The sequence below is a fragment of the Papio anubis genome, chromosome 5, assembly GCF_008728515.1.
Source record: "Papio anubis isolate 15944 chromosome 5, Panubis1.0, whole genome shotgun sequence".
Taxonomy (NCBI): Eukaryota; Metazoa; Chordata; class Mammalia; order Primates; family Cercopithecidae; genus Papio; species Papio anubis.
This window is the reverse complement of record NC_044980.1, coordinates 140,327,952-140,355,405: the sequence shown is the minus strand read 5'-3', so window position 1 is coordinate 140,355,405 and position 27,454 is coordinate 140,327,952. Positions and strand designations below refer to the sequence as shown.

Here is a 27,454-nt window from a genome sequence, read left to right as displayed (position 1 = left end):
TCAGGACTTTGAACTCAGCTCTGGATCAAGTGTGCCTAGGATAACAGAACTCTCTATTCCAGGTCAACATTCAACATAATACACATTCTTCTCATGCCGCACTTATTCTAAAGTCAACCACATAATTGGAAGTAAAACACTCCTCAGCAAATGCGAAAGAACTGAAATCACAACACACAGTCTCTCAGACCACAATGCAAACAAATTAGAACTCAGGATTAAGAAACTTATTCAAATCCACACAACTACATGAAAATCAAACAACCTGCTCCTGAATGACTACTGGGTAAATAACAAAATTAAGGCAGAAATCAAGAAGTTCTTTGAAAACAATGAGAACAAACAGACAATGTACCATAATCTCTGGGACACAACTAAAGCAGTGTTTAGAGGGAAATTTGTAGCACTAAATGCCCACATCAGAAAGATGGAAGGATCTAAAATCAATACCCTAACATCACAATTAAAAGAACTAGAGAAGAAAGGACGAACAAATACGAAAGCTAGCAGAAGACAAGAACTAACTAAGATCAGAGCAGAACTGAAGGAGATAAAGATACAAAAAAAAACCCTTGAAAAAATCAATGAATCCAAGAGCTGGTTTTTTGAAAAAATTAACAAAACAGACCACTAACTAGACTCATAAAGAAGAAAAGAGCATGCCAAATAGACACAACATTCCCTTTGAAAACCAGCACAAGACAAGGATACCCTCTCTCACCACTTCTAGTCAACATAGTATTGGAAGCTCTGACCAGGGTAATCGGGCAAGAGAAAGAAATCAAGCGTATTCAAATAGGAAGAGAGGAAGTCAAATTATCTCTGTTTGCAGATGATGTGATTCTATATTTAGAAATCCCCATCATCTCAGCCCAAAACTCCTTAAGCTGATAAGCAACTTCAGCAAAGTCTCAGGATACAAAAATCAATGTGCAAAAATCACAAACATTCCTATACACCAACAATAGACAAGCAGAGAGCCGAATCATGAATAAACTCCCATTCACAGTTGCTACGAAGAGAATAAAATACCTAGGAATACAGCTTACAAGGGACATGAAGGACCTCTTCAAGGAGAACCACAAACCATTGCTCAAGGAAATAAGAGAGGACACAAACAAGTGGAAAAACATTCCATCCTCATGGATAGGAAGAATCATCATCATGAAAATGTCCATAATGCCCAAAGTAATGTATAGATCAACACTATTCCCATCAAACTACCATTGACACTCTTCACAGAATTTAAAAAAAAAAAAAAAAACTACTTTAAATTTCATATGGAACCAAAAAGAGCCTGTATAGCCAGCACAATCATAAGTAAAAAGAACAGAGCTGGAGGCATCACACTACCTGACTTCAAACTCTACTACAAGGCTACAGTAACTAAAACAAGATAGTACTGGTACCAAAACAGATATATAGACCAATGGAACAGAAGAGAGGCCTCAGAAATAACACCACACTTCTACAACCACCTGATCTTTGACAAACCTGACAAAAACAAGCAGTGAGGAAAGGATTCCCTACTTAATACATGGTGCTGGGAAAACTGGCTAGACATATGCAGAAAACTGAAACTGGACCCCTTCATTACACCTTATACAAAAATCAACTCAAGATGGCTTAAAGACTTAAATGTAAAACCCCAAACCATACAAACCTTAAAAGTAAACCTAGGCAGTACCATTCAGGACATAGGCATGGGCAAAGACTTCATGATGAAAACACCAAAAGTAATTGCAACAATTGGCAAAATTGACACATGGGATCTATTTAAACTAAAGAGCTTCTGCACAGCAAAAGAGACTCGCATCAGAGTAAACAGACAACCTATAGAATGGGAGAACATTTTGCAATCTACCCTTCTGACAAAGGTCTAATATCCAGAATCTATAAGGAACTTAAACAAATTTACAAGAAAAAGCAAACAACCCCACCAAAAAGTGGGCAAAGTGTATGAACAGATACTTCTCAAAATAAGACATTTATGTAGCCAAGAAACAAACAAACAAAAAGCTCATCATCTCTGATTATTTGAGAAATGCAAATCAAAACCGCAATTAGATACCATCCAACACCAGTCAGAATGGCAATTATTAAAAAGTCAAGAAACAGTAGATGCTAGTGAGGCTGTGGAGAAACAGGAACACTTTTTGCACTGTTGATGGGAATGTAGATTGGTTCAACCATTGTTGAGGACAGGGTGGTGATTCCTCAGGAATCTACAACCAGAAATACCTTTTGACCCAGCAATCCCATTACTGGGTATACATCCAAAGGAATATAAATCATTCTACTAAAAGACACATGTACATGTATGTTTATTGTAGCATTATTTACAATAGCAAAGACATGGAACCAACCCAAATGCCCATCAGTGATATAGACTGAATAAAGAAAATGTGGTACATATACACCATGGAATACTATGTAGCCACAAAAAAAAGAATGAGTTCATGTCCTTTGCAGGGACATGAATGAAGCTGGAAGCCATCATCCTCAGCAAACTAACCCAGGAACAGAAAACCAAATACTGCATGTTCTTGCTTATAAGTGGGAGTTGAACAGTTGGAACACATGGACACAGGGAGGGGAACATCACACACGGGGGCCTGTCAGGTGGTGGGGGAAGGGGAGGGCGAGCATTAGGACAAATACCTAATGTATACGGGGCTTAAAACCTAGAGGACCGGTTGATAGGTACAGCAAGTCACGATGGCACATGTATACCTATGTAACAAGCCTGTACATTCTGTACATGTATCCCAGAACTTAAAGTAAAATTAAAATTTTAAAAAGTAAAATCTGAGCCACCTGATGAGTAGTTCACAAACTGCATGAACACAGAATAACGTAGGAAACTTTTTCGATAACACAGATATACTTGTCTTCATTTTTTCCTTCTTTTTGCTCTGTGACTACCTCTACCCCGAGCTCCATTTTTGGAACGGGAAGGGAGAGAAATGGGAGTTGTCCTGCCTAGAAAATTTCCCCAGAGAATTCTGGTGTATATCCTTTCCCATCTAAGTCGGGCTTTGGTTGATTTTCAGTATTTTGAGATCAGAGTCCATGCTCATAACCACTATGCAATAAAGCTTTCTCAATACTAATTAATATATATCCCACAGGAAACCACTTTGGGAAATGCTTAAAGTATATGAATAATCTTAAAGCCAGTACAGCATAGTACCTAACAGAATGGGCTCTATGGTTAGATGATTCCATTAAAAGTAAGGCTTCACAACTTACTAGCCATATGACTATGACCAAGTTTTTAAGCTTTCAGGTCTTCACTCATCACCTGTAAAATGATGACGACTGAACCTACTGAATAGGATTGTTATAAAATAAGGTATATTAAGCTCTGAGTATAGTACCCTGAATACAGTGAAAGATCAATAAATGTCAGCTATGATTATGGTGATGATGAGGCTGAATGTGGGCATTAATGGAATGATTTCTCAACAAGTTTAGCAAGGTGAGTACATAAAAATCAACTAGAGCTATGTTAACTCATAAAAAGTAACTAGAGCTATGTTAACCTGCAAATAAAAGTAATGCTCCAGATGACAAGTCTGACAAATGAACACGCTTCTCAGTTAAGAAAAACACTGGTCTCAAGTCTTCTACAAGGAGACAGAAACCAAAGACAATGCTATTATTCCCAGTTAACAATAATAATAATGCTATTATTCCCAGTTGAATCCTTACCCAGTTATCAGATGATATTACAGTATCATGCAGAATTTAGCCCAAAGTTCTCTCAAAATTGACCTAAAATTTAAGCATGTGACTCGAAGGCAATAGCTCACAGATATTTAAATGTGGAAAATACGTGACTGTAACACCATTTCTATTACAAATATTTTTTTTGTGGCCTAAGAGCACACAGCAAAGAAAAATTTATACAAAATTATTTGTTTTGCATAAGGAGACACTTTCAGAAAAAGCAAAACAGCATAATGTTGTTTGTATTAAATGTCTTTTCCTTATCTCCATTTTGAATGTACACACAGAATATAGTGAAATGAGAAGAAAGGTTTCACCCAATGGCTATGCTCTCTTTAAAAATTGTTTATAGACATTCACTTCATTAGCCCTCATCCTAGGATGGCAAAAAGGTTTCATTCCAAGGGAACTCAAATCAATTGGTATTGAATGCCTATAGCCTTTAGTAGAGAAAGCCTTCTGAGGCCATGCCCAGGCTTAGCAGAAATGCATATTGGGATCAATAAATATATCCCACACCTGTGGGAGGGAAAATAGTGGTTAATATTGCCAGATACTTTCTATTCCTGTGAATCCCAACCATGATTTTCTCATAGTAATGGTAAAATGGTTGCTAAGATCTGGCTGCTCTGAAATACAAGTGAGAATATAAAGAGATACAACACATGAACCGTGGAAGGACCTCCCTCCAAATCCATCACCTGAATGCAAGCACGTTAGTCTTGGAAAATGACTAGGCCACTGGGAAGTCTGAAGTTTCTTCAGTTACAAATGACAAGCTATTAACAGCAGCAACAGCCATTTTGATTGAATTTGAATACACATGTGCCTAAAGAAGTGATGTCAAAAAATGTCCTAGGAAACATTATATGGAATATTTAGTGTTCATCTTTATTAAAATTAATGGCCATTTTAAAGTTAGACTTTCCTTTGCATATCTAATTAATCCAGACTATTTCAAACAATATATTGAATCAAAACATCTTCACAGGATATACTAGAGAGAAAAAAATTACTCTCCTTGACACCTGGTTAACCCAGGATATTTCTTCACTACACAGTGTTGCCTCATCTTACTTATGAAACCAATGCACTTGTCATATCCATGATTTTTTTCTGTATCAATCAGATGAAAAAAGTTAAACTCATACCATTGTAAAAATGTACTTCTTTACAGCATTGTTAAATAAAATGTCCTGGGTCTCATTTAATTCAGATGGATGAAATCAAAGCCAAGGACAGGATCATCTTTTCCCTGGAAAAGGAACTGGAGACCCAGACAGGCTATGTACAGAAACTCCAACTTCAGAAGGAGGCTTTGGACGAACAACTGTTTCTGGTTAAGGAGGCTGAGTGCAACATGAGCAGCCCAAAACGAGAAATTCCAGGAAGAGCAGGTGATGGTTCCGAACACTGCAGCAGTCCTGTAAGTCCTTTCTACTTGAAGTTAAGAACACATAGTCATCTTTTATTTAGCTCCCAAGTTTTACCTTTTACTTAAGCTCTTTTCTTGTTTATTACAAAGAAATCAATCTACCTCCTACTATAAAATCAGCTAGTGTCTTGGGAACAGGGTTTTCTAAACTCATAGACGACTAAGTGGTCTGTGGTACATTAGCAGATCACATGAGACAGATTTCTTTAAATCCTTCCTAGAATTTTTCTAGCCAGGGAATACCTATCCAAACTTAAGTCTATTATGAGAAACATAAATTAGATGAAAATATTTTGCCTCTTGCCTACACTGGTAATTTTCCCTTTTGTGAACAATTGGGTTGGAAATTGATAAAGATGATTGTCATCTACAGGGGTCAAAATGTATAACTGCATAAAAGACAAAACCATGTATAATCTTCATCTGAAGACTTATTGTCTGATAGAACTTACCACTTATTTCCATGGGTTTTCATCATTTTATATGAGAAATTATTTTCAGAAGTGCGGCAATAGAAATGGGCTTATATGCAGTTGGCTATAACTCTTATACCTTTCCAATTATTTAGCTGCTATAATGATGGAAATGTATTATTTAGGAACAGAGGTGGGTTCCAAAGTACTACTTAGAACTAAGTAATGAATAATTTATGAATTGATATTCAGAATAAGTATATATATATACACATATATATGTATATAATCTTAGTAAGTGGTGGAAAGAGTACTTATTTAGGATTTAGCAGTTTCTGTAAGTTTTAGTTCTGACACTGACAGGTACCCACAATATAGAATAATTGTCAAGAGAATGGGCTCTAGAGTCGGACTCTTCGGTTCAAATCCCAAATCTGCCATTTACTGTGTGTCCTTAGGCAAACCACTTCACCATTCAGTTTCCTCATCTGTAAAATAGAAGCTATCGTGGTACCTCATAAGGCTGGTCTAAAGATTAGAAGAGATAATATGCAAAATGTTGAGCATGGTGTCTGGCACATAGCACTTAATACATATTAGTTAATGATCTTTTGACATTAGCCACAAGACCTTAAAGGAGTTATTACCTACCTGAATCTTACCTGTTCTACTGAATCCTTTAGGGTATTATGAATGTAGGAATATAACGTGTTCGAAACTACTTTGTCAACCGTACAGCATTATCAAAATGTAAGATGATCATGTAATTGTTAACATATGATAATAACAGTCCTATATAATTCTAAAACATGAAATTAAGCCATGAGTGCCCTGTGTAAGGTAATTCATAGCCATTCTGCCAGTGGAGAAGCCAGTTGCGTTGCGCAGAATATACTAGCGAGGTCTATCCTATAAACTACTGCCCTTTATACATGAAGGTAATACACCATTTTCTCACTTTGACCTTTTTCTTCAGGAGTATGAAGAAATTGACAATATTCATCCCTACCTCCTAATCTCTCCCCTCTGTGGCTAATGGTAATAGCAGGACAGCTATGTAAGCTGTGGGGAGCAAAGTGTGGCTATGACACAAGGGATGCCCTTTGAACTTTATGTAATCACAGCATGACCTTGGTCTCATAGCACACAGCTCTGATAAGTTGATCCAACCCTCTACACTCTCCCTGCCCTGAGTCCTGGCTCCAGGGAGTATCTGCCACATGGAATTCATTTGCAATTACAACCTAGCGTGGTAGTCAACCCAAGTGGTGAATATTGAGAGTTATAAAAGGGTAAATATTATTATATTCTCTTTGGATAAGAGAAGATTTTATTCTGTCTTCAGGAGCCAGATAAGAGAACTGAGCCTATTACTTTTATGAATAATAAGTGATATTCCCAAACTTTGTGAAAAGTGTTGTTGAAGAAATCCCATTTTAATTTTTCTTTGTAGGATTTGCGAAGAAATCAAAAGAGAATAGCTGAATTGAATGCCACTATAAGAAAATTAGAAGACAGGAATACCTTGCTTGGAGATGAACGAAATGAACTGGTGAGATATACTAAAAATTTTTATTGTTGTTGTTAAGTATTATGTTACAGAATTACATACTATGTTATAGGTATGTACCATAGTAAAGTGTTCAAATAGTAAAGATACCATTCAATAGATATTCACAAAGTGGCACACTCAAAAAACCACCATCCAGATGAATAAATGGAAGAATACCAGCATCTCACACCCCCGCTTCTTGTGACCCCTCCCAATCAGCATCCTATTAAACTTACCACTATTCTGACTTCAATCACCGTAGATGTCTATCACCATTTAAAATTTTTTTGTAAATGAAATCATACAATCTTTTCTCCTTTTTGTCTGACTTCTTCTGCTTCTTTTACTCAGCTTTGTTTGTGAGATTTATCCATTATGTTGCATGGAGAATTCATTCATTTTCATTTCTCTATAGCATTCAAATAATATATCACAATATACTTATCCCCATTATTGTTAATGGACATGTATGTTGTTTCTTAAAACTTCTGAGCTGTTTTGAGAAGAACAGTGCTTCTACATGTTATTTGTAAAAAAAAAAAATAGGCCCATTTCTGGTGGAATATACAGAGGAGTGGAATTACTGGATGTTAGAGTATGGATGTAGTCAGCATCAATAGTTACTACCAAACAGTAAGTTGTCACAACTCCCACCAATAATGAATGAAAGTGGTAGTTTCTCCATATCTTTGCCAACATACAAAGATAATTGTTAGTCATGTTGGTGGATGTAGGGCATACTCTTACACCTTACATTATGGTTTTAATTTTCCTCATTATTAAGAAGGTAGGGTAACTTTTCAAATATTTACTAGCCTTTCAGATACAATTTGCCCTTAGCCCTTTGCCCATTTTCTGTTATGCTGCCTTTACTGTTTTAGTTACTATTAGGATTTTTTTAATCATCACTTGTGGTATATTTGCATATAAAATATCTTGCTCTATGGCTTACATTTTTGTTTTTAATAGAGCTATTCATATAAAAGTTATTTACAGCCTTTCCTTTTTTTCAACTACATGCATTTTAGGCTGTAATTGACCCTCTAAGCCTTGCTTTAGTTTAATATATTGTTATTTCATTCAAAAATTTTTCTAATGTCATGTAATGTTTCCTTTGATACATGGGTCACTTAGAAGTATATGGCTTAATTTCAAAACATTTAGAGATTTTTTAGTTATCTCTCTGGTATCAATTTCTTCCTTAATTCTACGATAGTCAGAGAATGTACTTTGTATATTTCATTCCTTCAAGATTTGTTGAGATTTGCTTTATGACCTCAGTATACAGTCAATTTTAGAAATGTTACATGTTTACATGAAAGGGAGGCATACTCTGTAATTATCAGTTACAGTTTGATTGAAGTTTGTTAATAATTTTGTTTAAAATTATCTCAATTCTTACTGATATTTTTGTCTGCTTCTTTTCCCAATAGATTTGTCTATATCCTTCTGAGTTCTTTCAGTTTTACTTTATATATATAGAACAATAATACATATTTATAATATATAATATATTTAAAATTAGGTTACTAGGTGAATATAAATTATTAATTAATTTGTTATAAATTAATAACAAATTAATAATTGTTATAATTATTATAATTATAACAAGTTATATATAATTATAACAAGTTATAATTATAATTGTAATAATTGTTAATTTGTTAATGATTTATTAATTTATAACAAATTAATGATTTTTTATTAATTTTTTGTGTGTGTTGACCCTTTAATCATTATGCATTTTTTTCCCTCTGGTAATACTTCTTGGCTTAAAGTCATTGTTATTAGTTGAACTGTATCAGATTTTTGTTTTAGTGTTAGCCTGAATATACATGTGTATGTGTGTGTATATATATGTATTTATAACTATATAGACATACATATATGCATACATATTTACACATACATATATAAACACACAAACACTGTTTTTCAACCTTTCTGTGTTTTATTTAAGGTGTAGCTTAAAAGGAACATTCTGTCTGGTATTGTGGGACTATGGTTATTGATGTATGATGTGATAGAATTATAGATATTTTCTGTATGCATATCTGAATTTTCTATGAATACTATTAATAAGTAAATGTAAATATTTAAAACTCACATAATTGACCTTCAGAAGAGACAGGTTAAAAAAGTGAACCTAGTAGAATAACTTATTTTCCTTTTATGTATACAATATTTAATATTAATGCTTCAGGCACTAAGGACTAAGGCATTAATGCTTCAGGACTAAGTCAGATTATTTATAGAAATGAATCCAGTTTTGGCGTTTAATATGAAATGGAGTTCTTAAATTGAGATTGAGATGGATTTGTGGAAGTGCTGCTTAAGAATCATAAGATGAGATTTTACTAATATTCATAATTAGCTAAATCTTCTACCTCAGCACTTCGCAAAATCTTAGATGCTCAAGAACGGAGTGAGTACTTTTAAAAGTCTTCTCAAATATTTCTGATACAGCCCTCCTTTTTCCTTGCTCTTCTCCCAATACATATTCACATTCAGAATCATTAGTAAGAAAAGAATAAGCTAATCATGAGAAGCTGAAAATGAAAATCTATTATATATAGGATAATCATGAAATATACAAAAAGGAGAATTTTAAGAGTAAAGGGGAGGACTATTAACAATCCCCTCAAGACAATTTTCATAAACTTAGACCAGTGGTTCCCAACTACAGGCGATCTTGACAGTGTCTGATGTTTTTGATAGTCACAATTAGCAGAGTGTTACTGGCATCTAGCAAGCAGAGGCCAGGGATGCTGCTAAACATCCTCCAATGCACAGGACACCTCACATCAAAAAAAACATCTGGCTCAAAATATCACGGATGCTAAGACTGAGAAACCCTGCTTTAGACTAACCAAGCAAATGAGCGTATGCTCACTCTTAATTATGGGTGGATAACAATACAATCATACTTTACTAAGCTTGGGGAGAATTCAATATCCTTACACAAACATCCATAGAGTTTCAAACTTACGTGTGGTTTTTTCCTCAATAAAATTTCTTTGAAACTAACAACCATAGTGCGAGTCAGGAGATTTCCACAAGGTCTCTGGAAGAACGACCTTTGGCGATAACCAGGCTTGGATTCAGGTCCTGGCCGCATTACTTAGTGACCGTGTGGTCTGAGTGAGCTCCTTTATCTCTGCGCTAATGGAGGTCATTCCAGGTGCAGGGATTGCAGCTGAGCATGGTGGAGTAACAGGTGAGGGTAGCGAAAGAAAATAAGGAGAGCAGGTCCTCCCGAGCATTTCCAAAACCAGTCTCTTCAGTACTTTCCTTAGGACAGTGGATTGATAGGAGGTCATGAAGGCTGTGATGAAAAGCCATTAGAGAAAACTGAAAAGAAAGCAATCAGTCTGTTGAAGGATTGAAATGTCAGTGGTCAGTCCTGAGCCACATAGTGAAGCAGACAACACTGGCTGCAGAGGTGCTTTCACTCCCACCTGTTTACTCCCCTGCCCCCATGTCCCCCAAACACAAGACACAAATCTTCACTATTTCTTCCCAGTTAAAACGCGTGCGGGAAACCGAAAAGCAATGTAAACCTCTCCTGGAAAGGAACAAGTGCCTCGCCAAGAGAAACGATGAATTGATGGTGTCCTTGCAGCGCATGGAAGAAAAACTAAAAGCCGTTACCAAGGAAAATTCAGAAATGGTGTGTATCACAGACTCTGCAAAACTGCAGCTTCCTTGATTGTATTACCCTAATAACCTGACTTATTGCCATTTCTCAGCTTATTTTTAAAATGCAATGCTATTTGGATTTTTCCTTATGTAAGCAAGGAAGCCTTAACGAAGAAAGCAAGAGAAGGTTGCTGGCTCTGAGTTTTATGAGGTTTCTATATTTGCAAAACTGTAGGAGTGCTTCCAGGAATTTGCACGCCTTCCAAAAGCTCGGAAATGGATAAGGAAAGCTTTGACATAACTTAGCCACAGAAACCTTCCACGACTTCACTAACATGCTATTTACAGACCTATACCCCAGGCACACTTGTCTTCTAAGATCGTGCATGATAGATACCATTACTTGTGTTATATATGGACAAGTGAAATGCTAATGTACTCCTTAATAGACTTTCAGTACATCTATAGAGATCTTCAGATAATCCCCAATGATATTGACTTATTATTGCAGATAAAATGTGCTTGAGGATTTTGTCGGTGTGTGTGTGTATTCAGGCTGGGCAATTTCCAAATTTAGCTGGAGCCTCATAAACTTTCTACAGATATTTTATGTTAACAACCAAAGTTGGCGGTTTTTAAAGTCTCCACCTGTACTTTCTTCTTTTCCTATCCAGAGAGAAAAAATAACATCCCATCCACCCCTGAAGAAATTAAAATCTCTGAACGACCTCGACCAAGCTAATGAAGAACAAGAAACAGAGTTTCTAAAACTTCAGGTCATTGAGCAACAGAACATAATTGATGAGCTCACAAGGGTACGTGTCAATCAATCTGTAAACCCTAAGTTGTTCCCAAGGACAAGTAGCCAACAAAATGTACACTGAAAGCAGTTAATTTTAGATTAACTCCAGAGGCCCAAGTTCATATGTTCAATATGTAATTTTGTTCTAGAGCCTGTATTCCAATATTTTATATTGTTCAACTGCTTTACACCTTTTACATTATAATCCTTCGTTAACTAATTTGGTAGCACAAATAATAACAGCAAAACACATTAAAAGACCTTTTAAATGCGTTGTTGTATAAGTTTGTAGGTAGGTTGGGTGTGTCTTATAATTGTCTTCCAGTAGCAGGATCCTGAAGCTCAGAGATTTAACATGTTGTCTATGCTAACAACATCACATATACATCTTGTTTCCCAGGTCTCAATTCAGTATCTAGCACATAGTTACAGTTTAAGAAATATTTATTGGATAAACAGCAACAAAATAATTACATAACAGAGCTAAAATTTCAGCCCAGATTTTCTGATCATTACTTCAGTACCTGCTGAGTGGGTAGAGCAGTTATTACTTCCGTCAGAGTTTGGCTGAGGTATGTGTTACTAGTAAGGATGCACTGAGACCTCTAGATGCCTTTGGGTTTTCTTCTTTGCCTCCCCATGTTTGTTCTGTGAATGACATCATTGGTTGCTCTCACTTCAGGACCAAGTCCAGATCTAAAGACTTGAATAGCAAGGAGGGAGTTAGGCAATAGTCTCCAGAGTGGGGTGAGAAAAGTGATTCACTGCCACTGAGAGAAAGAAAGGTTATAGCTTCTGTTTATAATTACTTCTGATTCATCCTTTTAAAAATTTCTATGTTGACTATATGTTATAATGAATACACTAGATTAGGAGGGTAATTTAAATATATAATTGTATTAGGGTTCTCTAGAGGGACAGAACTAATAGGATAGATATCTATATAATGGGGAGTTTATTAAGGAGTATTGGCACACACGATCGCAAGGTGAGGTACCACGATAGGTCATCTGCAAGCTGAGGAGCAAGGAAGCCAGTCCAAGTCCCAAAGCTGAAGAACTTGGAGTCTAATGTTCCGGGGCAGGAAGAATCAGGAGAAAGATGTAGGCTGGGAGACTAAACCAGTCTAGTCTTTTCACGTGCTTCTGCTTGCGTTTATTCTGGCTGTGATGGCAGCTGATTAGATTGTGCCCACCCAGATTGAGGATGAGTCTACCTTTCCCAGTCCACTGACTCAAATGTTAACCTCCTTTGGCAACACCCACATAGACACACCGAGGAACAATACTTTGTATCCTTCAATCCAATCAAATTGACACTCAATATTAACTGTCACAATAATATGTAAATTGTAAAAGTCTCATACGTAGAGGCTGCATTTTTACTTACAAAGGTGAAAATATAAAAAAGCCTGAACACCACTGGCTTAAACCAGATTGCTTATTAAGCGTGGTCTCCCTGTTTTCTTCATTTCGTTTTCACATCCTAATAACTCATAAATTTTACAGATTCATGAGCCCAGGAATTTGCCTGGCTTTGAGTATCCTGAGATTAAGCTGTAAATTTTTTTATAGAATTTTGGGCTATTTAGGCATACTCATCAGACTTTCCAAAAGACACTCTATCTAGTTTAAATTTTTACAGTAAACACATGGAGTGCTTAGTGAATAAACCCCAGATTCCCAGGATATCTCCATTCACAGCAACAATAAATCATGAAATTGATCAATATTTCTAGGCATTCTTTGAGATTCCCAGAAAATTTTTTAAAAACTGAAAACAAAACAGAAACACTAAATGACTCCAACCCACTAGCGACTCTGTTCCCTGTCCTATTTTCAGGGACTGCAGGTGAGAACAAGGATCCAAAAATAGGCCAAAGACAGCTTTCTATGCATTTCAAATGACTAAATGAAAAGAATACGGTTTTACTTTATTGTGAAATTATATATTTAACACAAATTTAAAGTAATTTTGGATCTAGCAGGACTAAAGTACTGTACTTTGGACTAAAGTACAGAACTAAAGTACTAAATGTACAGTACTAAAGTACTATACATTTTTTAGAAGTCTAAAAATGATTCTGTTGTAAATTTTAACCTGAAAGTGTTTGTTTTAATATGACTTTCTCTAAATGGAGATACCCCTAGGTTTGATGTAGAAAGGATTACCTAACGAGTTGGAGAGTCATATTCGAGAAATGTACATGATAAGTACATGATAAGTAACTATTTTCATAGCTACTTGATGTTCAAGTATAAAACAAAGAATTCTGATTAGGAACACAGTACACTTTCTGATCATGAGGCTCCTTGTTCCACATAAATCATCAAGAATAGTTGTAGAAGATTCTTATTTTGAATATATTTAAGTATCAATCCCAAAAGTTGCCAAAATTTAAAAAACAAAGTCTTATTCTATTCCAAATATAACGCCTTATGGGAAAAAACACTCTGTCTTTGCAAAAAACTATAAAGCAACATCTACCAATTCTGGATCTGAAAAATATTTCAACTGTTTTCCAGGACCGAGAAAAGCTCATCCGTAGGAGAAAGCATAGAAGAAGTTCCAAGCCAATTAAGGTAATAAGAAATCGAAGTTATCAGGCACTTGCCACAAGCAGCCAGAGAGATGAGGCTTGGCATGGCATCTTCCTGCACGGGTGTAATGAACCAGGTGTTCCCGAACTGTCGCAGCAAACCATGGGCTTCATTTGCTAGAAGAAAATCTTTTCTGTTGACATTTCTTCAAAGTCTAAAAATGATTCCGTTGTAAATTTTAACCTGAAAGGGTTTGCTTTAATATGACTTTCTCTAAATGGAGATGCCCCTAGGTTTCATGTAGAAAGGATTACCTGACGAGTTGGAGAGTCCTATTCAAGAAATGTACATGATTTTGATGTCTCCCACTGAATAGTATGAGAGTCTGATGCCCAGTTTATGACAATTAATATATTTTTATTATTCATTCAGACAATATTACTGATAACAATGCTCCCAATCCACCAAAGTTTTGTTATTCAGTTTGTCTATTTGATTTTTAATTTTGTTTTTACCAAGTATACCATTTGTTTTTAATGTGGACTTGGATGACAAGACTTAAGATTTGATCATCTCTATCACCTGAGTTTTCGAAGTCCTTTGGTCATAGTTTAAATACAGGAAAGAGTAAACCACATTCGCTCATCATGATATAAAATGTAATCTAAAAGAGGCTTCAGTGTTTCTATGAAAAAAGCTAAATATTAATGAATTTTCTTAAGATGTCAGAAGTGAAATAATATGGGAGAAACACTTGTTGGAATTATTATGCTTGTGCCTAATGTTTTTATTTCAACAAAGAAGCATAAAGGATCCGTGTCTTCTATATTCACTTACATGTATGCCAGTTGACAGTATTTTAACATTCAACTTTCCCTACTGTTAGCTGTGTCAGTAAATATGTATTTTCCCTCCATGTAGAGGCCTGTTTTAGACCCTTTCATTGGCTATGATGAGGACTCTATGGATTCAGAGACATCATCCATGGCCTCATTTAGAACAGACAGAACACCAGCTACTCCTGATGATGACTTGGATGAAGTAAGCATTTCTAATTCTCTAGCCTTGGGTGATATTGTCACCAAATATTTTATTTAAGGGGGGAGAAAAAGCATTTCACTCTTCATCTCCTTTATATAAACAGCACAAAGTGGTCCCATAATAGTAACCAATTTTGAGGCCGCACTTTGTTATCTCTTGAAAAATAGCTTCACTTATAGCAGGTAAACCTTTTAGAAATTTCTCTCCAGTTCAGCTCTCTAATTGGAAGACTTCTTTCAAAATAAAAGTTACTTTCCAAAATTCTTTATCTAGGGGAGGTAGGAACCCAGGAGGCCTTAGCAGGTTTTTGGATGTGGTCTGAGAGACTGTTGAGTGAAGTGTGCTCTGTGGGCCACCCTCATCAGAATGATCTAGAGGCCTCAGTTACAATGAAAATTCGGGGACCCTACCCATGCAACGCCTGACTCGGGATCTTAGGAGTGAAACACCCCAATCTATATTTTTTCCCAAAATTCCGTGTTGATTATGTTATGTCCAGAAGTTTAAGATGTAAAGCAATAAAACAACTTTTATGATTTATCCGGGGGAAAAAAACAAGTTGCTGGAGATGAACATACTGAAAAGAAATAAGAGTAAAATTCTAGGGTATCATTTCCTCAAATTGAGGTCCAAAATCTGGATATGACTTTTTCTTATTTGGATCCAAAATTGACTGCATTCTAAGCCCAAGTCATTAACAATGAGAAATGTATCAAATGCTAAATGCTTCTTTTACTAAAATAAATATTTCTGCAGTGTCCATCTTGAAAATATTACAGTATTTGTGCCCATATATACACTTCAGAGCTAAAAACAAAATCAAATAGACTGTTAAACAACATTTTACTTCTTGTAAAAAGTGGGCAAATGTTAATATTTCACATTGAACACGCGACTTGAACATAACACAATTCTTTTGGGGCTTTTTTTCTTAACCTCAAGAGTTTAGCAGCTGAAGAATCTGAACTAAGATTTCGACAATTAACAAAAGAATATCAGGCCCTCCAAAGAGCATATGCCCTCCTACAGGAGCAGACGGGAGGCATCATTGACGCTGAACGAGAAGCCAAGGTTAGTATGGATCTGTGACAGTGTACTGAATTAGCATGCAGCAATCACAGCATAAAAGTACCCTGGCGGATCACGAGGTCAGGAGATCGAGACCATCCTGGCTAACACGGTGAAACCCCGTCTCTACTAAAAAATACAAAAAACTAGCCGGGCGAGGTGGCGGGCGCCTGTAGTCCCAACTACTCGGGAGGCTGAGGCAGGAGAATGGCGTGAACCCGGGAGGCGGAGCTTGCAGTGAGCTGAGATCCGGCCACTGCACTCCAGCCTGGGCGGCAGAGCAAGACTCCGTCTCAAAAAAAAAAAAAAAAAAAAAAAGTACCCTGGACATAAAAATATCAATAGGACAGCTTTCCCTGTACTTTTCTCTCATCTGCAGCTTTTGAATTGTTATAGCTTTTATGTCAACAAACCTTGAATCTAGAAACATTAGAACCAGCTTAGATCAATGCTTTTGTTCTTTTAAAGATAGTTGAGTACATAGTTCTTGTTCTTGCTGTTTGAAAACATACATTTTCAAAGCTAGACAATATTGGATTTTGTTAAGCCATTTTTTCATTTCTTGCTTAGAAAAAGAACTTTTTTATCTTTCAAAACCTATAGTGAGCCAGTGTCTTCTGTTCGTTAATAAGTGCACAGCATTTACTTTTGACAGCTTACCAGAATTTTCACAGACATCTCATTTAACCCTTGGGACAGCCCCCTAAGGCAGGTATTTTATAAAAGAGAAATCTGATACTCAGAGAGGTTAATTGAATTGCCCAAAATCACACAAATAGTAAATGGCAAAGCTGATATTATAACTTAAGTCTTACTGGGTCAAATGTTCTTTCCTTTATATCATAATTGCCTCTCATGAGCCTATTTCAACAAAAAGAAAAGATAGACATGTACTATACTACTTCTTAATATTTATTGAGTGCTTGCTGTGTTCCAGGCATTGTGCTGAACACTTTACACACATTATCTATTTAATCCTAAAACAACCCTAGGAGCTAGATATGATTATTATCCTCTTTCTACAGAAGAGGAAATAATAGCTTAGTAGAAGTTCAGTGTAGCTTAGTGAAGTTAAATTATTTACTTAGGTTTACCTAGGTTTCCTAGCCTTGTGACTTCATAGTCATAATCACCAGGCTATAATTGCCTCCTAGGTAAATTTACTTGAGCCAAAAGGGAGCATGACCACCCAGACCACCCAGTGATTTCATCCTACTTTCTTTCTGGAGAGTCTACAATGCACTGAGGAGTTTTGTAGAACTACTGTTTTTCAGTGGGAAAGGGTAGATATAACAGTTACACATTTTTAAACAGTAGCATGCATACACACGTATATTAGTAAATATGCAGGTTTTTTAAAAACACAGATTTAGAACAGGCAAGCAATCATTACAAAGGAATGTGCCTGTAGGCTGTCATGTATATGTCCTAGTGCTATAATATTTGTGTTTAAGTATTCCTACCAACATGGATTGGGGAGTTAAAATAATAGCATATTATTTTATTTTTATTTTTTGGAGATTCCTCCCCAAAAAGGAGACTCCTCCTTTTATTTTTTGGAGATTCCTCCCCGTTTCACTTAATTCTTCTATCTAAATAAAGGTTTAGCATTATCTCTGGCCATTAAATTCAGGAAAAGTTAGCATTCTGAGAAAAATCATCTAAAAGAAACAAGGATGTTAGAAAAAGAACAAGAGAGTACATTTAAAGAGACTGGAAATTTAAAAATAATACAGATGAAAGCATCATTGAAAAAAGATAAAATTAGATCCAAGAAAAAATAGGTTACAGTCAACATCAATTCACAGTTAAAATAAATCTTAGTAAAATTAATTATTTTGGGGGCCTGATAAAGGTAAATGTAATATTTAATAATCAAAAGAATTATTCTCACAGTGAACAAGGATAGCTATCATTGCTGTTTTTATTCAACCTTGTACTAAAAAACCTATCCATATTGTAAAACAACAACAAAAATGGGTTTACAGGCAGGAAACAAATTACTAGGCTAAATCACATAGGACAACAAGGTTGCTCCATACAAGATTAGTATTCAAAACTACTTATACACACACACAAAATATGATATATATAGAGAGACAGAGAGAAATTGATTTGGGGACTTAAATTTAGGCACAAAGTTTGCTCTGAAAGAATGGAAAGGCCGGGTGCACTTTGGGAGGTGGAGGCGGATGGATCTTCTGAGGTCAGGAGTTCAAGACCAGCCAGGCCAACACAGTGAAATCCCATCTCTACTAAAAATACAAAAATTAGCTGGGTGTGGTGGCAGGTGCCTGTAATCCCAGCAACTTGGGAGGCTGAGGTGGGAGAATTGCTTGAACCCGGGAAGCAGAGGTTGCAGTGAGTTGAGATCATGCCACTGCATTCCAGCCTGGGCAACAGAGCGAGACTCTGTCTCAAAAAAAAAAAAAAAAAAGGAATCGAAAGAATTTGGGGAAGCAAAATGGAACAAGGCTTTTGTGAAAGGGAAATCATTCAAATAAAGAGAAGAGTGGAGAGTTACAAGGCATATTTAGGAAACAAGAATTATGTCAGCAGGCAAGGGTTTGACTCTAGGTTGGTGAATAGTAGGAAAATATTGGAAATATAATGGGAGTTCTTGAATGCCAAGCTAAAGAGTGAATATTAACCTGAAAATAAAGAATGCTACAGGGAGTTTTAAACAAGAATTTAGATCAGAAAGATTCTTTTGTCATAGAAAATTCTTCTTTTTTTTCCTCTCTCTCTTTCTCTTACTTGTTGAGTTCTAGTCAAGAAAGATATTGAATAACCATTTTACTTGCTGAGTTGTGGAATTTTTATTTCGCCAGGCTCAAGAACAGCTTCAAGCAGAGGTGCTAAGGTATAAAGCAAAAATTGAAGACCTGGAAGCGACTCTGGCTCAGAAAGGGCAGGTAGGCATTTGGTTGCTAGCTCTTCTGCAGGTGCAGACAATTCAAACTGACCTTTCTCTAGCTCACCTGTGCATGGGCCGCACCCAGGACACAGCTTGGCTCTCCACAGTGATCTTTCTCAAACTGCGTTAGAATGTTCAACTCTGTACTTCTGTCCCTGGTGTTTTTCTGGCCAGAGTATGAACCCAGCCACAACAGTGAATGAGGTTGGGCAAGAGAAAGAATGCCAGAGGAAGAGGAACCCTGTACAAATAGCCTAGAGTTGTCTTAAGCTGCTAAGACCAAGACCCACCCCTCCAGCTGTGTTCTTTGCCTCTATGCTACATTTATGGTTCTGCATTTTAATGTTTTCCATCCATATGTATCTAGCCTGTGTGCATTCTGACCCTTTTCACTTTTTGCCTTTGTGGTCACTTCTGAGTCCCCAGAAGGCTGGTCCTGGATTATTCAAACTGGAAAAGGTAGAAATAGGGAGTGATGATGAAAAGGGGGTTAAATTTTTCCCGGCAACTTTGGCCCCAGTGTCTTTGAAGGAGCTGGCAGGGGTGGGTTCTACTTACCAGTCTTTGGCAGGCAAACAAACAGGGTGGGTAGAAGGCAGCTCTGGCAAAGTGGTTTGACGACACAGGCTCTTTCATGCCACTCTGAAATGCTGACTGCGCGATATTCTTTGTCAAACAGGATTCACACTGGGTAGAAGATAAACAACTTTTCATTAAGAGAAACCAGGAGCTTTTAGAAAAGGTATGTTGGGCACAACACCCTAGCGGGGCAAAGGAGAAAATCATGAGAGATCCAGGAGCAGCAGGGGGTGCTCTCAGGAGTGGCACAGGGGCCAGGGGAAGGGGAGGCTTTTTCGGCGCTGCTCTGTCCTCGGCTGCGTGCTCAATCGCATCCCTGTCACCGCCATCACCATCAGTGAAGTGGCACGTGTGCATGGCTCTGCGCTGGGCATTGTGCAGACTTGAAAGGATGTGATCCCTGAAACCTCCTGATTTGCTAACCATATATACATATATACTGTATATATACTGTACATATATATACACACACACACACATACGCACATGCACATCTTGTATGATTGTTTATCTACAACAAAACCTCTATGAGGGCCAGGGGCGGTGGCTCACGCCTGTAATCCCAGCACTTTGGGAGGCCGAGGTGGGTGGATCACCTGAGGTCAGGGATTCGAGACCAGCCTGGCCAACATGGTAAAACCCTGTCTCTGCTACATACAAAAAATTAACCAGATGTGGTGACGCATGCCGGTAATCCCAGATACTTGGGAGGCTGAGGCAGGAGAATTGTTTGAACCTGAGAGGCAGAGGTTGCCATGAACCAAGATTGCGCCATTGCACTCCAGCCCAGGCAACAAGAGCAAAACTCTATCTCAAAAAAAAAAAAAAACAAAAAATGAAACAAAACAAGCAAACAAACAAACCTCCATGAATAGAACTTGTTATTTTGTGTGAAGAAGTGACCGAGTATGACTCCAAGACCATGCTGAAACCTAGCATAGGCTTAGATTCTCACTTTGTCTTTTTATTAACCTTGAGTCTTTCTTTTTTTTTAATGAAAGATTTTTTTTAGATGAATACTGTTTTTAAAACATAAAACAGTATTCCAGGAAATTACTCAACAAATTAAGAAACAAAAACATGGTTTAGGCTTGAATAGATATAATTAATTTTGGTTATCTGAACATAGAGGCAATTAAACATAATACATTTTCAGTTCAAAGGTGGCTTTTCATTTGATATTTACCTTCTATAAATCTAGTGAAAGATTTCGCTCTCTCTCTTTCTCTCTCTCTCTCTCTCTCTCTATATATATATATATATATTTTTTTTTTTTTTTTGAGACGGAGTTTTACTCTTGTTGCCCAGGCTGGAGTGCAATGGTGCAATCTCTGATTGCTTACTGCAACCTCTGCCTCTCAGGTTCAAGCAATTCTCCTGCTTCAGCCTCCCCAGTAGCTGGGATTACAGGCATGTGCCACCACACCCGGCTAATTTAAATTACAGAAAATCTTATATTATGTTTGACAAAAACAGAAATCGAAAGCCCAGTTGTGTAAGGGAAATAATTGTGTAGGTCAATCCAAAGTCATGCAGAAATTATTTTAGAATTGTTTCTATGAATATTTCTTATCCTTGACAAGTAATAAAAATTAACCACAACATCCTGGCTGGTAAGCATCAGAAGGAGAAAAAAGATGCTTGTCCTACCTCCCCTCTAGTCTGGCAAAGTGAAGACATCCTATCTCTTGCTTTGCATGCTGTGAGGCAGAGCTGATGTTTTCATCACTTAGATGTATAGATGATGTATACGTCATGTACAGAGTGGGCAGGTATTCAAAAATCGAGAACTGTTGTTTTCAGGAAGGTTAAGGGACCCTATAAAGAAACTGTTGGCATTGAATGAATTACAATCTGTGAACCACTGATCTAATTGTTTCATTAACCACTAGAACCAGCAATCTCCCCAAATATTGCACCATTGATTCAGTAGAAGATTCTAGGAAGTAGAATCTCCTTTATAATCTTAAGTTAACTTCTACAAACTTTTGAAAGTTTACTAGGCCACAAATATCTAGGGTAGAAAACTTGACTACATTTATTAATGTCACATATTTCTCACTATTTCCCTATCTTTCTTTTCCTATTAGTTTCAGAGATGCCCAGTAATAAGTGTTCTTATATTTCTTTATCATAAAAAAAAATCCCATTGTGTCTTCTATCTGATTTCTGTTAGTCTTAATCTTTTTGGGCTAAAGGAGGAATTTTTATACTCAGGCTTCTAAGAATAAAATAAGTAAAAGGATGGCAGAAGTGACAATGAAACTAAATATTTAACTGCAAATGTATATACTTGGGAAAGTAAGATTTGTCCTATGTTAAAAAGGCCCTGGGTTTGTATTTCTAAATTCAAGGTTTTAAATAATTGCTCTTCATAATGCCCACCCACACAGTTAATATCAAGGGAAGCTCAAAATCCATTGTACTTCATAAAGATTTTCTAATTCCTTAAAAGCCAAAGATGACGGCTGGGCACAATGGCTCATGCCTGTAATTCCATCACTTTGGGAGGCCAAGGAGGGCGGATCACCTGAGGTCAGGAGTTCAAGACCAACCTGGCCAACATGGTGAAACACCATCTCTACTAAAAATACAAAAATTAGCCAGGTCTGGTGGCAGGCACCTATAGTCCGAACTACTAGAGAGGCTGAGGCAGGGGAATTGCTTGAACCCAGGAGGCAGATGTTGCAGTGAGCTGAGATTGCGCCATTGCACTCCAGCCTGGGGGACAAGAAAGAGACTTCATCTCAAAAAAAAAAAATCCAAAGATGACTCAGACATGAACCCTGTCTATAGGGGAAGGTGCATTTATACATAACTAACTGAAATTCATGCTTTCTCAAGTTATACTAGAGGTCCTATAAGAAAATCTAGAGGAAAAAAAAAGGAGAGGTATCACTTCTGAATGAATTGACTAGGGAAGGCTCTTATGGACATTAGAGCTTATTTAAGCGCTAATGTTTAAGAGCTTAGCTTTAAGGTGTTTAAAGAAGTGTAGAATTTTCTCACATAGCAAAGGAGATAAAGTGAGCCATTTTCAGGCAGAGCTGAGTAGATACAGAGTTCCTGGAGTAGTCAGTTCATTGGGTGGGCCACAGTTTCTAGATTCTAGTGTTTGCATGATCACGTGTGAGTGTGTTTGTACAGAGATGAGAGTGATAATATTTAAAACTGGAAAGCTAGGTGATAATCTCATTATTAAGGTTTTTGAATTCAGTGTTAAAGAGCTGGCTTTCTTCTGTAGTAATTGAAATTCAGCAAAGTTTTGTATATGATGAGAGCTGTTAAAAAAATTTCTGTAACAAATATAAGTTGAGAAATGAGAAGTATCAGTCCCCTTATGTATACTATTAAATTTGGTTCTAGTAGACTGTCTCTAACCCATCACAAGGGCAAAGTGAGTATTCTCAGATTCACTATTCACAGAATTCCTAGATTTTAATTCCAAGGAACAGAGACGTCTTCTGGCATTTTTCTCTATGACTCAAAAAACTCAACCGAAGGATAACTAGAAAGAAAGCCAAAGACTTATTTTATTCACATCTACTTGGGAATTTTTTTCACGGTCTGGAAGACTTATTCACTGAGTAAACTGAGCACTATTCATGCTTGCTTTGCAAAGTTGTAGATGGTTTTTGCAATGCTTACCTAACTTCAAGATTTACTTTATTAGATAGAAAAACAGGAGGCAGAAAATCACCGGTTACAACAGGAACTACAGGACGCCAGAGACCAGAATGAGCTGCTGGAGTTTCGAAACCTAGAGCTAGAAGTAAGGAAATGATGATGATAATAATAAAAATAATCATAACTATTAACATGCACTGAGCACATTGAGGAGCTAGGCGCTGAGTTAAGCATTTCAGATTCATACTCTCATTTGGACCTCACGATCACCCTCAAAATTATATAGTGGAGGCAACTGAGATCAACTAACTTGCCTAAGTCCTGTGACTAGTAAGCGGTAATGCTTTGAGGCAACTCAAAACTGTCTTTAGTTACTGTTCTTTTCAGCACTACTATCTTTTATAAGCAAGACTAATAAATAATTTTTAAGTAAGTTTAAATAATAGATTTCAACCATCCTCAACATTTCATTGTTTTTAAATACTCATGTCCATCCTTAATTAAATGTTGACTCATTAAAACATGTTACTTCAAGAATTGTATTTCAAAATGTGCTATATGAAAAAAATATTTTGTAGGTAAATGTGAATTTATAAGTAAACGTTTTAGTCCCTAATGCATTTACGCAAAAAAAAAAAAAAAAAAAAAAGGCTAAGAAGCAAGGTAACTTGTCTTAGAAAATACCTTGATTAATCTGACCAAATTTCAGGTGTTTGTTTTTATTTTGCAAGTAAAACATAGAAACATCAGATTTTGATTGTATCCTGCAGAATCTGACTTAGGATCTGGTTCAGTGTGTGTTGATATATAAAAGTTTAAGAAAAATTCCCATTTGATTTCTGTTATTTTGCCAGTTATTTCTTCTTTAGGCTATTTCAAATTAGGTCTGGATAAAAAGTTAGGTGTTAGTAGGCTTCAGTGAAGAAGAGTCATTCTTTTGTAGCCCACATATCTTACTCATAAAGCTTGAATAGATTGAATATGCAAAAGGCTGTTAGCGGCCATAAAACTTCATGGCAAGACCACGCTATGATATTTGAAAGCTCTAAATATTCATACAGTTTAAACTGGAGCTCCACTTCCTGCATTTCCCTGACCAAAAAATTTGCAAGAATGGATAACACCATCTTCTCAATCTCTTAGTTGACTAGTCAGTTTTTTCCATCACATTTAATCATGAACATCCTGAGTTTGATTTTTTTTTCTTTTTGCCAAATGACATTAATAAACTGCTGAAATAGCATAAAGAGACCACTGGTTTAGTGTTTAATTAATCAGTTTTGTTTTTAATTTCCGTATATTCTTCACTGTATTTCAAGGAGAGAGAGAGACGATCCCCTCCATTTAATCTCCAAATTCACCCATTCTCAGATGGTGTGAGTGCTCTGCAGATCTACTGTATGAAAGAAGGTGTTAAGGTAGGCAGATATTTCATTTTTTATGTTTGTAGAGACTAGAAAAACTGGGAGTTGGAAAAGGGGAGGTTGCTAATGACTATTTTGTCTTTCAGTCACTGGATGTCATCATTTTGATGCAAACTATGTAGGAATTGAAAGTAGTCACATCTACTAGAAAATTAACAGAATATTTTTTAATGTGTGACAGATACATAAACGATAACAGAAAAAACACAGGCATCCGTGATTATTTAGAACAGAGTCATATGAAGAAAGATGCAGCATTAAAATTAGCCTTAATTACCTGGAAGAAATGTGAAATCAATTTAATACTTCAAGAAATATATTTCAAGTCTGCCAGATAGAAAAGTTGGAGTCCCTTCTTTGAGCCATTCTAGGTGCTATGGAATTCATAATCTTGGAATGGCAGAGTTAGAAGATGTTTGAAGTCATCTAGTCCATCATCTCTTTTGATGTGTTTAATTTAGGGAGGATTCCTCTTTTGGAAGGGTTTAGGGTTTATAACAGGTTGCATATTAAATAGCATATAATTATCTTTTTAGTGCTACTGGATATATTTTAAGTATTAGAGTTGAATTGAGTGACTCTGTTCCCCGGGAAAATACATTGTCCTTCAGAGTAGTGAAATCACCTTGTGAATATCCGTTCCTGGGGTAAAGCTGGGATGCTGCCTGCTATTCCTGGTCTCTCCTTACCTTCTGCATGGCCCTTCCTGCTCCCACTCTGAGCTGCAAAATATACTTGCTTCAGTTGCCTTCTCTGTACTTATGAGATTGAGCTAGACTTTCCCTTTCCTGGTGGTACGACTCTACTGTACTGCTGTTTGAACGTGAGTAAGAGGAGAACGTAGTACTAATACAGTAAAAAGTGGGAGAAAACTTGGGTAGTAAAGTTGTGCTTCCTTGCCTTCCATCTTAAACCATTGTCCTGGTGTTTAAACTTCTGGTTTTCCTGGGTGGCATGGTAATTTGTCAACCAAAGCAATTTTTGAATTTCACTGTAATTAAATGAAAACTATTTTCTTTGCCTTTTCCTTCGATGCTTTTTTTCTCAGATAAATCACAAACAGCCTAATCCAATGAACTCTTTCAAATGGAGTTTAGCTGCTTCAAACTGACTCAAGGAACAGGAGTAAAAAATAAAAGATGAAATTAATGCTAGCTACCTTAAAAAAAAAAGTGCTGCACTATAGTTTTCTACATGGCAGTCAAAATTCAATCAGTTAAGAATTTTGCTAATTAGAATGAAATTGGTTGATTCTTTATATTTATTACCTATTACTTTTTTATACCTGAAAGTCTATCACAACTGAAAAAAAAGGGTTGGTAGTCATGAGAAGAAAGTTAATGAGAATATTCCAAGTCCTTTACTACATGCTAGACTCTTTCACACACAGTCTGTTTATCCTGAAGATCAGCTCAGACTATGAAGTAGGTATTTATTATCTCCATTTTGCAACTAGCAAAATTAAGAATGATCTGTTGAGTACCTGGCCCAAGTTCACACAGCATGTAAGAAGCAAAATTGAAGCTTAAAACTAGGTGTGCCAGATTGAAAACATCCCAAGGAAGTTCAAGCCCTGAAATTTCTTCCTCTAACTTCATGTTCAGGCACTGATGGAATAGTAGGCTACATTTGTCTTTGACATGAGTTTCTGCTTGATTTTGCAGGATGTGAACATCCCTGATCTCATAAAGCAGCTTGATATCTTGGGCGATAATGGGGTAAGTAAAGAATTGATTAAGTATAGTATAGATATGAATTTGCCTAAACAGAGGCAAGAAATACTTAACAATGCATCATGTGTAAAGTAAGAGCACGTGAGATGCCATGTTCACTTAAGGATGTTGCTCCTTGGGAAGAATCTACAATTTATCAAACAACTTGGCTAAGGGGTTATAAGGATCTCTGGAAGGTAGTAGCAGAAATGAGACCTGTAAAGTGCTTTTTGTGGGCAGGTTTCAGGTTTGAATGCTGACCACATCTCCAGTGAGTAAAGCTAATTACTGTCTGACTCTGGCTCAAAGGCATCCAGTGTGAAATTAATCAGTCATGCATTTGCAAAGGCTGCTAAATACTAGGGCTGTTGGCAGTGCCATAAAAATGGACCAGAAAGCTATAATCCATTTTCTTTCTAAAAACACCTTCCAGACAGGGTCAAGGCACATTAATTCAGCAGGAGGACCATTTATTGTGATAGTAGGTGAATGGTGCTTGTAGGTTGAAGTAATCACCGTTTTTCCCTTGAAAAATTATCAAAGGAGAGAACGGAATTAGTAAAGTTACATCAAAACTTCTATGAAGAGACTGTTCTTTATTCTATTTTGGTTTCTGTTTTTCTCATAACATGACTATTAATAAAATATGCCTCCAGTGACACAGAAATCAAATCAGTGTTAAGGAGATATAAAAAAAACCAGGTTTAATATACTTCTTCCAGGTTTTGATTAACTCTTTGTTCAGAATTATTACTAAACAGAATAGGAATTTGTTAAGTTTCTATACAGGCTTATACAGAATGCTCTGTAGCAGTCAGTCAGACAGTATTTTCTTTGGAATAAATAATATCAGTATGTTCAGCTTATGGCCTTTCTTATTTTTTACAGAATTTAAGAAATGAAGAACAAGTGGCCATAATTCAGGCCAGCACTGTGCTGTCCCTGGCAGAGAAGGTAATGAGTCGTACAAACA

The 27,454-nt window shown here is 36.5% G+C and overlaps 1 protein-coding gene across 7 annotated transcripts in view; it reads left to right on the top strand.

Annotated features, from left to right (window-relative positions):
- Window positions 1-27,454, top strand: part of JAKMIP2 (janus kinase and microtubule interacting protein 2) — a 192,490-nt gene that overhangs the window by 120,468 nt on the left and 44,568 nt on the right. For 6 of the 7 annotated variants that reach the window (XR_001903834.3, XM_003900315.5, XM_003900314.5 and 3 more), the window contains 13 exons: window positions 4,949-5,158; window positions 7,034-7,132; window positions 10,656-10,802; window positions 11,446-11,586; window positions 14,099-14,155; window positions 15,035-15,154; window positions 16,097-16,225; window positions 19,054-19,137; window positions 19,819-19,881; window positions 23,392-23,490; window positions 24,665-24,763; window positions 26,434-26,487; window positions 27,370-27,435. Coding sequence is in view for 6 of the 7 variants with exons in the window: in XM_003900315.5 (XP_003900364.1) it covers window positions 4,949-5,158; window positions 7,034-7,132; window positions 10,656-10,802; window positions 11,446-11,586; window positions 14,099-14,155; window positions 15,035-15,154; window positions 16,097-16,225; window positions 19,054-19,137; window positions 19,819-19,881; window positions 23,392-23,490; window positions 24,665-24,763; window positions 26,434-26,487; window positions 27,370-27,435 (1,368 nt within the window). In the remaining variant the exon portion in view is untranslated. The remainder of the gene's footprint in view (window positions 1-4,948; window positions 5,159-7,033; window positions 7,133-10,655; window positions 10,803-11,445; window positions 11,587-14,098; window positions 14,156-15,034; window positions 15,155-16,096; window positions 16,226-19,053; window positions 19,138-19,818; window positions 19,882-23,391; window positions 23,491-24,664; window positions 24,764-26,433; window positions 26,488-27,369; window positions 27,436-27,454) is intronic. The other variant, XM_003900316.5, reaches the window with a different exon arrangement.